The 16,360-nt window shown below is 33.0% G+C and overlaps 1 protein-coding gene across 1 annotated transcript; it reads right to left on the reverse strand.

Moving 5' to 3' along the window:
* Positions 1 to 280: 280 nt before the first annotated feature.
* LOC120165723 (glutaredoxin-C11-like) lies at positions 281 to 886 on the reverse strand. The gene has a single exon (XM_039175182.1). The coding sequence runs from the start codon at positions 793 to 795 to the stop codon at positions 487 to 489; it is 309 nt and encodes a 102-aa protein (XP_039031113.1). The 5' UTR covers positions 796 to 886; the 3' UTR covers positions 281 to 486.
* Positions 887 to 16,360: the final 15,474 nt, after the last annotated feature.

Raw genomic sequence — 16,360 nt, forward strand, 5'->3', positions numbered from 1 at the left:
AAATTTCTTAATGAGCGAACACGAACAAGAAATTTCGTTCATTTAATTGTTCATGTTTGTCATTTGTTCGATTAAAGTTAAACGAACGGACATAAACATAACCTCGTTCTTGTTAGTTCAGTTATTTTACCAGCGTAAAGGGCATGCAATTCCATGCATGCTTTTGATAGGAAAGAATCCCAGAAAGTGAAATGCCACATTACTTTCATTAGTATTCAATTTTCTTGATATCAAAAACATGTTCGTATGTCATGGAAATGGAAGAAAGCACCAGTAAACATTTAAGATAACATGCATATATACATTCATGTGTAGGTGTCATTTTTTCCATACAAAATGTATTCAAGGAACTCAAGAAAAAAGCAAAGCCCCTAATACAACATTTCTTTCCCTTTGGACAAGGTATTAGGTTTATTATTGTCACAGTAGAGTACTAAGTTTGCCAATAAAATTTTGAGTAGGCAAAGTCGTTTTTTTATATCATTGTCAGAACCAGATGGCCTTTGCATCTATGAGCATTTGTTTCAGCGATCCGTCAACGTGAAGGGATATGACATCTTTCGACGATCCCACGAATCTCCCGCCGATGAACACGGCCGGCACCGAGGGGTCGCACCCTAGCCCTCGAAGAGCCCTCTCCATTTCTCTCCCATACGGATCTTTGTCGAGCTCGTGAATTGCAGGGCTAGCACCGAGCTCGTAAAAAAGGGTCTTGATGCTATAGCACATGCAACACGAGCTCTTGGTGAAAATCACGGCGGCCTTCTTCGATGCCAGTTCTCGTACTCTGTCCATTACGTACAAGATGTTAATAACAATGCAGCTCTAAGTGGACAGGCTCAATTCAGGAAGGTTATATGTGTGGTAAGGCTTAGCTCTGATGGACTTTGAGATTTCACATACTCTTATTTATAAGGAAAGATAAGAGAATTGGATTTCATTTGTTTAATGGAAAAAGATATCGAAAGAACATGAAAAATTAAAAAGCAATCTATAAGGATAAAAAGAAGGAAGTTCCTTCAGAGATTTGTTTGGATAAGAAAAACCCTGATTTGTTTTGATAGTGATCACGACCCTGTATGTTATACAAGTAAACCTGTGCTGGGAATATAGTCAGTAAGTTTATCTGGTATATGGCATCACAAATAAATATAATATTATTATTATAAAAAAGGATTTTTTTATTAATTTAGGATAAGTACAAGGCATTATCTATTCAAATATAACTCTCAATCATTTGATATTGAACACAAACAACCCTAGCATTACTGGTGCTCGAACCCAGGAAGCCAAAGAATAACAACAATTCTTTTACCACTAAAGTAACTCGGTTCGTTGTAAAAGATTAAATTAAATATAAGAAAGGAGACAAAGAATAATGACATGTTAACAATATCAAATATTAAAGGTATAATGTAAAAAAAGCCCTAACATTTAACTAAATAGTCATTTTGGCCCCTATTATTGTTTTGTAGCATTTTGTCCCACAATGTTTCATTTTGAGGCAAAAAGACCCATATGTGGTATAAATCGTTAGTTAACAAATGGTTAACACTCTAAAATAGAGGGTTTTATCCCAAAATACAATGTTGGAGGTCAAATGCTCTAAAAAAGAATAAGAGACAAGTTCATTATTCAAGGGGCCTTTTGCCCTATAATGAAAGGTTATGGGTCAAAATATTCCCAAAAAAAGAATAACAATCAAAATAATCATTTTAGTAAACAATGGGGGGCTAAATTTAGTATTATGCCAATATTAAAATAAAACTAATAAATCAGTGTAGTCTTATTCTGAATGTCAAATAATCTGGAATAGAATTTACTGATTTAGATAAGCAAAATGGAAAAGGAATAATTGTGAACGTAGGATAGGTATGCGTTGTCACTGGGTGAGGAATATATTGGAGCTTATCCATCCCCACAAATTGTCTTTGACGAGTATGGAAAGGGCATCACACTATAGCAACAGTTGGTGAAAAAAAAAGCAGAAGAGAACCAAATAAAAAAGGACAACTTACTTCGCCCTCTCGTTGCCATCCGTATCTTCATCGACATGCCAGTTGCTGCATCCTCTCTTCTTTCTTCTACATCATACGTTGTTATTCTAAGTATTAGATCCCAATATACGTCTAGTATAATATATTTATTTTGTTTTTATTTTTCGTATATATTCACATATATTTAGAGGAGATGCTTTCTATTAATGGGAATAAATTGATCTTGTCGGTAGTTGGTGGTTCACCCATTTTGATTTAGACAAAGAATCAAAGACTGTAAGAGAATGTTTGTTGACCAATATTTTTCTATGAGAGAGAGTTGGTTATAAAACAGATGAGGGAGACCGTGTGTAGATTTCTTAAGGTTCGATATATGAGTGGATTTTTTTTTAAAAATCTTGTTCAAGTCGGATTTACTATGTAAGATTTTCGGGTTCGGGTCAGAGTCGGGTTATAGGTCAAAAAAACTGATCCAACCCGACCCATATATTTTTAACTGTATTATATATATATAGATTTTTTTAAAATTATTTTCGAAAATACCATTGTATATGTATATGTACATGTACATGTACATGTATATGTATATGTATATGTATATGTATATGTATATGTATATGTCATTCAAATGTTTGAATGATAACAAATTAAACTTTATTTTCTTGTTTCGTCACTTATATGTTCTCCTTTTTAGGGTTTTTTTGTTCATATTTGTTCATTGTTTTTGTTCAAGATCTGAGATTTTAGTTTAAGTTTATTGAATCTTTTTTTTGAGCAAATTGTCTTCAAAGAATTTATTTTTGTTTATGAAAAATCTAGATTTTTTTGTTTCTTTATTTTTTATTTAGCTTATTTTTTATTTTCGATTTGATTTGTTTAATTTGATTTTCTTTAGTTTCCATTGCTTTCATCAAGATTTTTGTTAATAATTTTTTATTTGTTTACAGTTCATTGTTTAAATTTCATTTCTGCAATTAGACTTGATGGGCATGGGTTTTTGTTTTTACATTAATTTCATTTCTGCAATTAGACTTGATGGGCATGGGTTTTTGTTTTTACATTGAATTCAATTTTTCTGTTATTTTGTTTTAGGTAATATATGTCGGGTCGGGGTCAAATGTATCATTGATTTTTTGATTTAGGGTCGGGTCGAAGTCGAGCAGGTGAAAATCCGACCCAACCCATTGTCATCTCTAAGAAGGCAAAATCAATTTCCATTGGTGAAGGCATCTCGAAATCATATACCGATAGTGTTTTTTTTTCTTATTACTAAAAGAAAGGTTTCTAATATTTCTTATCTAGAGAGGAGGCAATCGAAATAATCCCGATGAACCTAGACAATAGACGGAGATTTCTTTAGGGTAAACTACACGGGAGATCACTAAACTATGGTCAAAAATCAATTTGACCACCGAACTTTCAATTGAATTAATCAGACCACCAAACATTTTAATTGATTCAATCAAACCACTCTCCGTTAAAAAAATAACGGCACGTCCGACGTGGCTGTTATAAACTAATGATGACGTACATGAAAGGTTTTTATATTATTATTAATGTCAACTGAGAAGACACGTCAGACGTAATTGAAAAACACAAAACCTATGAGTTCTTTCACATAAAACCCAGACAATTTTCATTCGTTTCATTATCCTTGGTTAAAAATAAAATTGGTTTAGGGATAAATACTCGATTTAGAGAGATTCTGAGAAAAAATAGATTTTTTCTTTCCTAGGGTTTAGGGGAAACACTTGTTGTTGATCGAAATATTCTGAAAGTAAACAAATCTTATTTTCTGGGATTAGGGTAAACACTCGCTTGATCGAAAAAACGTTTTTGCTGAAAATTCACAATAGGTACCAGATATCATCACGAGGAAGAAGACTCAAACGCGAGATATGGTAAGTGCTTAAAAAATCTTTAGGGGATTATTCTTTTAAAAAATCTTTTTGAAACTCCTAAAAATAAATTTGAAAACTCTTCTACAAAAAAGATTTATGATTTTCTTTTGTTAAAAACCCTAAGTATATCTTTCGAACTTTCTTCTGTTTACTGTTTAGGGGTTTCTCCCGTTAAAATGCTATATATATGTTTAGTATATATGGGTTTACTGTTAAGTATATATGTTTAGTATATATGGGTTTACTGTTAAGTATATATGTTTAGTATATATGGGTTTCCTGTGTTTACTATTTAATATTACTAATTACCGTTTAAAAATCCTAAATATATGGGTTTACTGCTTACTGATTGCACGAATGAGAAATTGTTTAATATATATGTTTAGAAACCCCTAAAAACCTTGTTGATTGTTTATTGATTGTGTAATATATATGTTTGTTGATATATGTTTACTAATTGCACGAATGAGAAATTGTTTAATATATATGGTTACTGATTGTGTAATATATATTTTGATAATAAATGTGATAATATGTTTAATAATGATATGTTTACTGATTATTTGTTTACTGGTTATGTGTTCTGATAATATGTTTATTAATAAATTATATGTTTATTAATGATATGTTTATTGATAGAATATATGTTCTGATAGAATTATTTGTTTGATAGAATATATGTTCTGATATGTTTATTTGGATAATTTATGTTTATTGATAGAATATATGTTGTGATAGAATTATTTGTTTGCATGAATAAATATTTTGCATGAAATCAATGAATATATGTACTACATGTATATGTTCTGCATGAATATACATGTTTAGTGAATTTTAGAATGTTAAATTTAGTATGTCTGGTGTCCACATGATTAATATCACTTTTTCACTTTTGTAGTTTTTCACATATTATATTTGTCTATTTATATCACTTTTGCAGTGCACATGTACAATCATGTAACTTTGCACATGTTATGTGTTGCTATTAGTATAGTATTTTGAATATGATCCCCACATGTTATGTGCTTGAATTAATTATTTGAAAAGTTCTTTTTGTCTCTTTTAATATATTGTTAGTATATTCAGTTTTAGTTAAATATTCATTAATTATTTGAATAATGATGATAATTTTTCACGAACAGATTTGAATTCTGGAAAATTTACAATTGTAGTACATCATGGGGTTTTTTGTGAAAATACCAAGGCTGGAATACACTGGCATACTACTGGACTACTTTGATAACTGTGATGCCGATGAAATTTCCATCATTACAATTATTGATATGATAACCAAATTAAGAATTAGTGATTCTCTTAAGATATTTTGGCAAGTGTCAAACAATCCACTAGAGGTCAAACCACTCCTAACTGATAGTGATATCCTTGAAAGGCTTAGGTTTTACCTAGTGACCATTATGTTCACATTTATTTGGAAGGCATTGAAAGAGTTAATGAACATAATCAACACTGGTCTGAACATAATGAACCTGAAATTGATGAACCAGAACTAGCTGAGCCATGAATTAATGAACTAGAATAAATTGGGCCAAAAATTAATGAACTGAAACCAATTGAGCCAGAAATTAATGAACCAGAACCAGCTGAGGTGAGGATAGATTATGTGTATGAAGCCCCACATATAAGTAGTAATGAATCTGATTTTTCTGGTAGTGATAATGACTTTGAAAATTCAGAAGTTGAATTATGTGATGTGAATATTGGGTGGAAAGTGATGAAATGAGGGTTGTGAGTGACTCTGAATATGGAAATTCTGACTAATTATACAGTGCAGATTAGTCAGATTGTGATAGTGCACACAAGAAGCCTAGACACCCTAAATTTAATAGTGCCACATACATTTCAAACCCTAAATTAAAGGTTGAAGTAATCTTTGCTAACAAGATAATATTAAGGGAGGAAATTAGAATATGTGCAATTAAAAATAGGTATAATGTAAAGTTTAGAATAAATAACAACACAAGAATCCAAGTAAGATGTAAGACAGGTTGTCCTTGGGTTTTATGGGCCTCTCCAATTACCCCTAAAGATCCTAGTGATGGTACTTGGCAAATCAAGTCACTGAATGATGAACATATATGTCTTAAGGGGTTTGAAAATGCTAATAAAAATGCTAAGTGGATAGCAAAACAATATTTACAAGCATTCCATGTTGATCCCAATTATTTTGTTAAATCCCTTAAGAAAGTTGTGCTTAATGATTATGACATTATGGTCTCTACATCCAAGTTTTCTAGAGCTAAGTGGACAGCCCTTGAAAAGTTGCATGGTAACCACACAGAACAGTACACCAAATTGTATGATTACGTAAGTGAGCTTAGGTACACAAATCCAGGCACAACCACTGTCTGTCAGTTGGATAAGAGAGTTTTCAAGAGGCTTTATATTTGTATGCAAGAAATGAATGATGGGTTCAAATCAGGGTGTCACTTAAAGGGATATTATGGGGGTCATCTGCTAGTCGCTGTTGGAGTTGATGCAGCTGCCTCTATTTATCCATTAGCCTTTGTAGTTGTAGAGTGTGAGAATCAATCATCATGGTGCTAGTTTTTAGAATAATTGGGTAATGATTTGGAGTTGAATAATTATCACAATTTGTTTTTTAATCTTTTATTTTGATGTGTGTAGGGGCTGATAAAAGTTGTGGCAGAATTGTACTCTAATGTAGAACATAGAACGTATGTGAGGCACTTATATTCAAAATTTAAAACCAATGGTCATCACAAGGGGAAAACATTGAAGGACCAACTATGGATGGCTGTTACGGCAATATATGTTAGGGAGTTTGAATCTATCATGGAAGAAATGAAGGTATATAGTTTTAAGGTAAACTTTTTATTTTACATATGATCATGTTGATGAAGATTATAATCCAATTAATTTTTTTTCATGCAGTTTTTATCAGGGACAACACCAAGTGGTTGTCAGAGAAGAATCCTAAATAGTGGTCAAAGTCACACTTCTCTTTTAGAGCCAAGTCAGACATGCTGTTAAACAATCTTTGCGATTGTTTCAATAAGGTGAATATGAAACGCCAAGTCAGACAACTTTTAAAATATTGTTATTATGTAATCTAATATGTTTTTTTCAATTTGTGATTAATTGATACTTGAAGCTAGAGACAAACCAATTATTACATTGTTGGAGTCCATTAGAACAATGTTGATGCAAAGACTTACAAAAAAAAGGATCAAGCTAATAAGTTTGTTTGATCTCTATGCCTTAAAATTTAGAACAAACTATGCAATGCAACATCACAAGTAAATAGGTATAACTTGTTATATTTTTGGCATTTGTTTTGATTGCATATTGGCAATGCATATTGTCGCGGCCGTCTTTCGGTTGGGCCCAAAATTGGGCTTCAACTTGAATTGATTGGGTTAGAGTCGACACCGATCATTTAAAAAAAACATTTAGGTGGATCGGACACCATCTTACCTTATCTGCATTTTACCAAAAATATGTCAGGTTTGGGAGTCGGCTACGGTCAAGGAATGATTAGCACCCTTGAACCGCCCTTTCGGTATCAATTAATTTGTCGGTTGTCTTTAATTACAAAAATTTAAATTTAAATTACCCGATTCAAATTGCTTACCTCTGATCGATTTGAAAACGTACCCTTAAAAAGTCAGGATACTTGTTAGAAGGAAAAAAATAAATGAAAATAAATAAGATAAAAAACAATTAAAAATAAATGAAATAAATAAGATAAGATAAAAAAATAAAAAAAATGAAGATAAATAGGATAAATATAATAAATAATAAATAATAAAAAAATAAAGGAAAAAGAAACAAGGAAAAAAATAAAATATATAATAATAAATAAGTAAAAACTAGAAAGGAAAAAAATAAACACAATAAAGATAAAAAATACAATAAAATACAATAAAATAATATATATATATATATATATAATGATGATGATGATAATAATAATAATAAAGGGAAAAATAAAAAAATATATATATGTTAATAAATAAATAAATAAAATAATAGTTATAATATATACGTATAAACAAAGTAGTAGAAAAACATAATAAAAAATAAATAATAATAATAATAAAAGGATTAAAATAAAATAATATATATATATCGTATAAATAAAAAATAAGAAATAAAATAAAAATAAAATAAAAAAGATAAAAGGATTAAATTAAAAGGGAAACAAAATTAGGGGATGAATTTAAAAGGAAATTCGGTGTGCAAATTCAATTTAGGGGTAAAACGAATACCATAAAACAAATAGGGGACCTGAAAGGGGATTAACCGCTAAGATAAATGAACAATCCAGACCCCAGGGACCTGACATGTGATTTACCCAAAATAATTAAAATGGAACACCCCCTTATCTTCCATTACACGTTTAAAGCAAAAAAGGCTTCCCCTTCTCCACTTTTCCTTTTTGTTTCAAATCCCTCTTGCTACTATCTCTGAACACGACCCTTTTTTCCTTTGATGTTATGAAATTCCCCTCAACTCCGGAGTTGCAAGGATCCTTGAAACCGGGAGGTAAAATATTTTCTTTTCTTTTTTCGAATTTTTCTTTTTCGAAACTCCCCTCACCCGAATCTCTCTATGTTTTTACTCTTCGAGAACTCCTCGCTTGGTGCCCCTTCTCTGTGCGATTCTTACATGCATTAATAGTGATAAAAAAAAAAGCTATTTTAGAGAGTTTGATTCCGAGTGAAATGCTCGGTTTGAATCCTACTCAAATACTAACTCTTTTTTTCTGTTTTCTTAACTTGGTTATGGTCAGATTTCTCGGGTTATTAGTGTTGTGGACCACTGCTGCATACGTGGAGCATCCTCGGAAGATAAGAGCTTGACGGTGAAAATTTAGTGTCTACAACTGCCCCTCTTTGTTATTTTTTGTGGAACGAAAAATAGGACAAAGATAAAAAGATAAATTTTCATTCGGTGGAGTTGAAGAATAAATCCCTATCGAATTAAGTCACGGATGACTCCTCCGTCGCGAAGTCGAGTCCATCTTGAAATGATATGCAATTGAAGCCGTAGTTCGAGATTTGAATCGGAATGTGGCTTCTCGTTGTAAAATTATAGCCAACTTCGGTCTTCTTCTCGGTTTAAAGACCTTAGTTTAAAAATTCGATCGGAAAATGATTCTTTACCTCCACCATGTGGTTGATAGGCCCTTGAGCTGAACAAAATTGAACTCGAAGGGTCTTTCCTGACAGATAGCTTTTCTCAACTTAAGTTATACTGCTAGGAAACAGTTTCTTGTTACTAAGGCACGGCTAACCAAAGTCTTCTTCTTGACTTGAAAACCTCGACTGCAACCAGACAATAGTGTGATTGATGTGTCCTCGAGCTGAATGGAATCGAACTCGACAATTTTTTCGACAGATATCCCTTCTTGCCTTGAGCTATGTTGTAAATTTGATTTGTCTCTGAGTTGAATGTAATCGAACTCGAAGGTCTTTGATGACAGATAACCTTTCTCGCCTTGAGTTATGTTGTAAATGATGTGCCTTTGAGCTTAGTGTAATCAAACTCGAAGGTCTTTGTTGACAGATAACCCTTCTAGCCTTTAGTTATGCTATAAATGATGTGCCTTTGAGCTGAGTGTAATCGAACTCGAAGGTCTTTGTTGACAGATAACCCTTATAGCCTTGAGTTATGTTGTAAATGATGTGCCTGAGAGCTGAGTTTAATCGAACTCGAAGGTCTTTGGTTGGCAGATATCCCTTTTCGACTTAAGCTATACAGCAAATTATGTGCCTTTGAGCTGAGTGTAATCGAACTCGAAGGTCTTTTGTTGGCAGATAACCCTTCTAGCCTTGAGTTATGCTACAAACGATATGCCTTGGAGCTGAGCGTAGTCGAACTCGAAGGTCTTTTGTTGGCAAATAACCCTTCTTGCCTTGAGCTATGTAGCAAATAATATGCCTTGGAGCTGAGCGTAGTATAACTCGAAGGTCTTTTGATGGCAGATAGCCCTTCTAACCTTTTAGCTATGCTACAAATGATATGCCTTGGAGCTGAGCGTAGTCGAACTTGAAGATCTTTTGATGGCAGATAGCCCTTCTAGCTTTTGAGCTATGCTGCAAATAATGTGCTTTGGAGTTGAGCGTAGTCGAACTCGAAGGTCTTTGGTTGGCAGATAACCCTTCTAGCCTTAAGTTATGTTGTAAATGATACGCCTTTGAGCTGAGCGTAGTAGAACTCGAAGGTCTTTTGTTGGCAAATATCCCTTCTTGCCTTGAGCTATATTGCAAATAATGTGCCTTGGAGCTGAGTGTAGTCAAACTCGAAGGTCTTTGGTTGGCAAATAACCCTTCTAGCCTTGAGTTATACTGCAAATGATGTGCCTTGGAACTGAGTGTAGTCGAACTTGAAGGTCTTTTGATGGAAGATAGCCCTTCTAGCCTTGAGGTATGCTGCAAATGATATGGCTTGGAGCTGAGCGTAATCAAACTTGAAGGTCTTTGGTTGGGAAGATAACCCTTCTCGCCTTGACTTATGATGCAAATGATACGCCTTAGAGCTGAGCGTAGTCGAACTAGAAGGTCTTTGGTTGGCAGATAATCCTTCTCGCCTTGAGCTATGCTGCCGATAGTTTCTAAAAAATTGCTTCCCTTCACAGGTCTAAGTCGGTCATAATTCTTCAGGTGGTTCCTCTGAGCGGGTCTGAACCAAGTAATATGATTTTTGGATGGCTCCCCTTCACCGAAAAGCACACTGATAAATTCTGTCATCGGATATCTTCTGCCATGGAATTGAAATCTGGCTTGAAAACGTTAACTGGAAACCTGCTACTCGTTATTGAGTTGAGCTGATATGGATTCGTTCTGAATTGGCCTTTGAACCCATCTGAAATTGATTATGAGATCCTTAGATGTGTCAAGTCGGTTGAGGTATAGCTTCTCACTGTTGAGTCAAGCAACCACCATCGATCTTTCAATGAGCTTTTGAATCAAGTACCTTTCATCATGAAGTCGAAACTTGACTCTGAAAGCTGCAAAAAATTATGCATGTGAAAAATGATAAATGTATTGCTCTTAAGTATGTCTAAGATGCATGTAATATGAATTAGCCTTGGACAGAGTCTCGTGCTTTGTCTGCCGATCTTGATCCTTGGAATCGATCATGCCCCATTTTCTTCTCGGGTTGCAGCCTTTCACATTTGAGATTGTCCTGTTTGAAAATGTTTTTTCCTTTCTCTTATTTTAGGAGGGGAAAAAAGATGTGAAAATAGAAGAATTTTGTAAAACATTGCCCCTTAATTCAGGCTCGCAATCGAATCAAATCATAAACATGAATTCAAAAGATATCAAAGAATCAATAGCTCTTTTAATGTTTTTAGAGTTATAGCTCTTTAACAAATATTCAAGTGGATGAGTTAGCTTTAGGCTGACCTAAGGTTTCAGCCATAAAAAATGTCATTTTTCGAGTCGTTGCAACATGCTTTTTCTTTGGCTTGTCATTTTAATTGGATGCGGACAAAATGACGCAACTAGTATTATCAATTACTAGACATTCTATTTCGGTTCTCTAAAATCTTCCATTTGTTCAAGTTTTATAAGCTCCTCTAACAAAGGTAGTGTAGAAATATCGGTCTAAAAATGAAATTCTTGAGTGCTCGTGTGAATTTGACTATAACAGGTGTTCCTTAACTCCCTTAGTCCATTTTTACCGAAACTCCTTATTTAAATTTGCCATTGTCTGGCTAGATAAATCCATAAAGCTGGTGCGTTTAACCAATTGCTCTAGAGGGATAGATTAATATCATTGTATAGATATTATAATCACCTTTATCAGGCTAGTTGAATATTATTCATAAAGCATGGCGTTTAACCAATTGCTATAGAGGGACAACTCAAGCTTTATTGTATATTATAATCACCTTTATTAGGCTAGTTGAATCTTATCCATAAAGCCGAGGCGTTTAACTAATTTCTTTAGAGGGGCAACTCAAGCTTTATTGTATATATATAATATTATAATCTGGGTATACGGGTCCAATTTCTTAAGTTTGTCAAAGAGAACCTGTTATTGTCTAGGTGTTGTTGAAAGTCAAGAAATCTCACCCTTAGAATTCAATTTCCAAGCAACTGACCCAAACTAGATTTGCTTACTCAACTTTTCCATCTGTGAAGATCATTACCATCACTGAACATCCTCAATAAAAGTATAGTAATGTCATACACAAGAGATGCCCCATATTGTCCGTACCTATGCACACCTAAATATCAAGCCTCTTTTTTCATTCCCTTATGAGAGGATAAGGCTATATCGATTATTGTAAGGGAAATGTATGGTGTTCAGCTTTTCGGGGTACAATCCTTATTTTGTCACTTTGTCAAAGATCTGTAATTCTGAATCATTTACAGAGTTTTTTAATTCAGCTGATATTCAAGAATTTCAAGTTGTAAATTTGATTCAATGCTTAGCGTAAATTCATTGAAATATCCTCATAAAAAGAACTATGTCAAAGTTCAAAAGCAGGTTTCAAAAAAGAAATATGAGAAAGTTTAAAAAAAAGTCCAAACAGGATGCTGCAAAATGGAATAAAGCCTCATTAGGATGCCCCATTATTTTTAGAATATCAAGGATTAGGGCCTTCATTTGCACTTGCTCCCCATTTTTCAACCGTTTCACTTGTCGAGACTCCTTTTGATGTACTCTCAGCTGCACAAATTTCTACTTCGAGAATGTCCTGACTTTCATCGTAAAATTCCCTCTCATTTCTATTTGAACGAGTGTTATGTGGATGAGGTATGTCCAACTCTTGTTTGTTAATGTGAATGAAAAGAAATGAAAATAACAAAATGTAAAATATGTTTAAATGCATAATGCATGCAATGTTCGAGGTATTGATCCAAAAAATGTGTCTGTTATTATAAATAATCCTTATTGGGGACAAAAATGTTACGTCTTAAGAGACAAAAAAACATTTTAATGGTATAGATCTCAAACAGCCTCTAACAGGTTGATTCGTCTTCCGTCTTTTTTCTGTCACTGATTGAATACCCTATCGAACCGTTCCGACTTCTTTGGCTAAACTGTGCAAGTAACGAACTGCTTGCCCCAAAAAGTCTCAAAGGACTGCATCTCCAACTTTCACTATCTGTTGAGCTTGTTCCTTAATAGAAATGCCATTGGAGCCCTCCATTGTGAAGTTTGTTTGCTGTTCTTAAATTTGTTAGCAACGACATCCAGCTCAGCTAGGGTTTCTCCATCTTGTTCTCGTAATCTTCGAAAGGACTCTTCGGGTCAGTAACATTTTTCTTGTCTTTCCCCTGTAACTTTTGCCATCCCGTTTTGGAAAATTTGACTTTTGACGTGCTTGGTGGAAATCTCGGTCCATTCTGAGTATTCTCTGACCATAGCTGAACTTCTGAGCTTTTCATCTTTTTGTATTATAACCCCTTTGTCCATTAATGCGAATTATTTACGTTTAACGAATACGTTTTTAGTGGATCAACACCTTTTTGAATGATGCAAATGATGAAAATAAAATATAAAAAAATGAAAATGAAAAGAGTTAGTGAGGTAAAAATAATAATCAAAACAATCATGAAAATAAAAAGTCCTACCCCACATGCTTATTATTCCTACCCGGACATGATCTCTATCACACAAATTTTGAACCAGTCCTAACCGCATAAATTTCTAGTTCACATGCTTTGAACAAAAAAATAAAGTAGGAAATAATCTTAAAGCAACCTAGGGTTTGAAATGAGGTTTTGGGGTGGGCTCTAATTCCCTGTAGTCTCCCGGTTTAGATTCTAAAAAGGTACCCGAGTTCTCCATGCTGGTGCCCCTTGGGCTTGCCAGACCCTTAGTCCTAAGCCCATTACAAGCTTGTGTGGACTAAGTTAAACTCGAGAGGATACATTCCTTTATGCCCGCACGGTGAATAAATTCGCACGAAGACATAAGGTATATGAATCCCGAAGGTTCGAGTATAGAGCCTAAGATGGAAACTTTTTCAAAAAAAAATATGAAATTATTGAAAACGTCAGTACAACTATTTATTTGAAAAAACAATCAAAGATAAATAATTGGAATCGAATAAATAAATTAAAATTAAAATTTACTATTTTCGCATAAAAAGACAACCAAAAATTAATTATGGTCTGACTCACTTACCTGTCCCCAACAGAGTCGCCAAGCTGTCGCGGCCTTCTTTCGGTTGGGCCCGGAATTGAGCTTCGACTTGAATTGATTGGGTTAGATTCGCCACCGATCATTTAAAAATACATTTAGGTGGATCGGACACCATCTTACCTGATCTTCATTTTACCAAAAATATGTCGGGTTCAGGAGTCGGTTAAGGTCAGGAAGGATTAGCACCCTTGAACCGCCCTTTCGATACCAATTAATTTATCGGTTGTCTTTAATTGTGAAAAATTAAATTTAAATTTAAATCTAAATTACCTGATTCGAATTGCTTACCTCTGATCGATTTGAAAACGTACCCTTAAAAAGTCAGGACACTTGTTAGAAGGGGAAAAAGTAATGAAAATAAATAAGATAAAAACAATTAAAACAAATTAAATAAGATAAGATAAGATAAAGAAAATAAAAATAAAATGAAGATAAATAGGATAAATATAATAAAGAAAAAAATAATAAAAAATATAAAGAAAAAGAAACAAGGAAAAAATAAAATATATAATAATAAATAAATAAAAACTAGAAAGGAAAAAAATAAATACAATAAAGATAAAAAAATAAATAAAATAAGAGAAATTAAATAAATTAAATAAAAAAGTATATATAATGATAATAATAATAATAATATAATATATATATATATATATATATATATATAAACAAAGTAGTAGAGAAAATAATAATAAAATTATTAAAATAATAATAAAATGATTAAAATAAAATAAATATATATATATATAATATCGTATAAATAAAAAATAAGAAATAAAATTAAAAAAAATAAAGAAAAAGATAAAAGGATTAAATTAAAAAGGGAAACAAAATTAGGGGATGAATTTAAAAGGAAATTCGATGTGCAAATTTAATTTAGGGGCAAAACGAATACCATAAAACAAATGGGGGATCTGAAAGGGGATTAACCCCTAAGATAAATGAACAATCTAGGCCCCATGGACCTAACATGTGATTTACCCAAAATAATTAAAATGGAACACCCCCTTATCTTCTAGTACACGTGCAAAGCAAAAAAGGATTCCCCTTCTCCACTTTTCCTTTTTGTTTCGAATCCCTCCTGCTACTATATCTGAACATGACCCCTTTTTCCTTTGATGTTATTAAGTTCCCCACAACTCCGGCGATGCAAGGATCCTTGAAACCGAGAGGTAAAGAGGTAAAGAATTTTCTTTTCTTTTTTCGAATCTTTCTTTTTCGAAACTCCCCTCACCCGAATCTCTATATGTTTTTGCTCTTCTAAAACTCCTCCTCACTTGGTGCCCCTTCTGTGTGCGATTCTTACATGTATTTATAGTGATAAAAAAAGCTATTTTTAGAGAGTTTGATTCCGAGTGAAATGCTCGGTTTGAATCCTACTAAAATACTAACTCTTTTTTTCTGTTTCTTAACTTGGTTATGGTCGGATTTCTCGGGTTGTTACTGTTGTGGACCACTGCTGCATGCGTGGAGGGTTTTCGGAAGATGAGAGCTTGACGACGAAAATTTAGTGTCTACACTTATGTATGATTTGGTTAACTTGTTAATACATATTCTTCATGCATAGTGTAATTATATATTGTTCATGGATACTGCATATTGTTATTACATATTGTTCATGCATACTACATATTGTTACATACATATTGTTATTATAATGTTAATGTGTTATTGCATATTGTTATTGCATAACTTATTTTATTGTTATTGATTACATATTGTTATTGCATAACTTGTTATTACATACTGCTAATGTGTTTGTTATTGAGTTTGTTTTTTTTATTGCATTTGTTTTAGATTGAATTTGTTATTGCATAACTTGTTATTGTGTTAATGCTTATATATATTTTTCTTGTACAATTGTTGGCCTATTCATGCTGGTGGACCAATATTTCAAGTTTCATGTGGTCTTTCAAATCAGCATTGTGTCAACATTGAAACTAGAACTTGTTCTTGTAGAAAATGGGAACTAACAGGTAACTTAATGTTTTAATAATATAATGTTCATTTATTTATTTCTTTATTTTATAATTACTAATTGTTTTTTAATGTAGGCATTCCTTGTATACATGTAATTTCTGTCATAGTCATGAATCATGAAAGCCCAAAAAACATTGTCGACCAATGCTACTTAGTGAAAACCCAAATGGATATATACTCACATTTGATCAACCTGGTAAGAGGTCCTAATCAGTGGACTCCTATTGAAACAGTGGATCCTATCTTACCACCTACCTTGAGAAGGCCCCCAGGAAGACCACATAAAAACAGAAGAAGGGAGGTTGATGAAGCACCACCTTATACTCGTAGGGT

The sequence above is a fragment of the Hibiscus syriacus genome, unplaced genomic scaffold (assembly GCF_006381635.1).
Source record: "Hibiscus syriacus cultivar Baekdansim isolate YM2019G1 unplaced genomic scaffold, ASM638163v2 tig00111594_pilon, whole genome shotgun sequence".
In the NCBI taxonomy this organism is placed as follows: Eukaryota; Viridiplantae; Streptophyta; class Magnoliopsida; order Malvales; family Malvaceae; genus Hibiscus; species Hibiscus syriacus.

Bases quoted from the DNA above. Each gene is read 5' to 3' on its own strand.
- LOC120165723 (XM_039175182.1), bottom strand. From the start codon at position 795: ATGGACAGAGTACGAGAACTGGCATCGAAGAAGGCCGCCGTGATTTTC.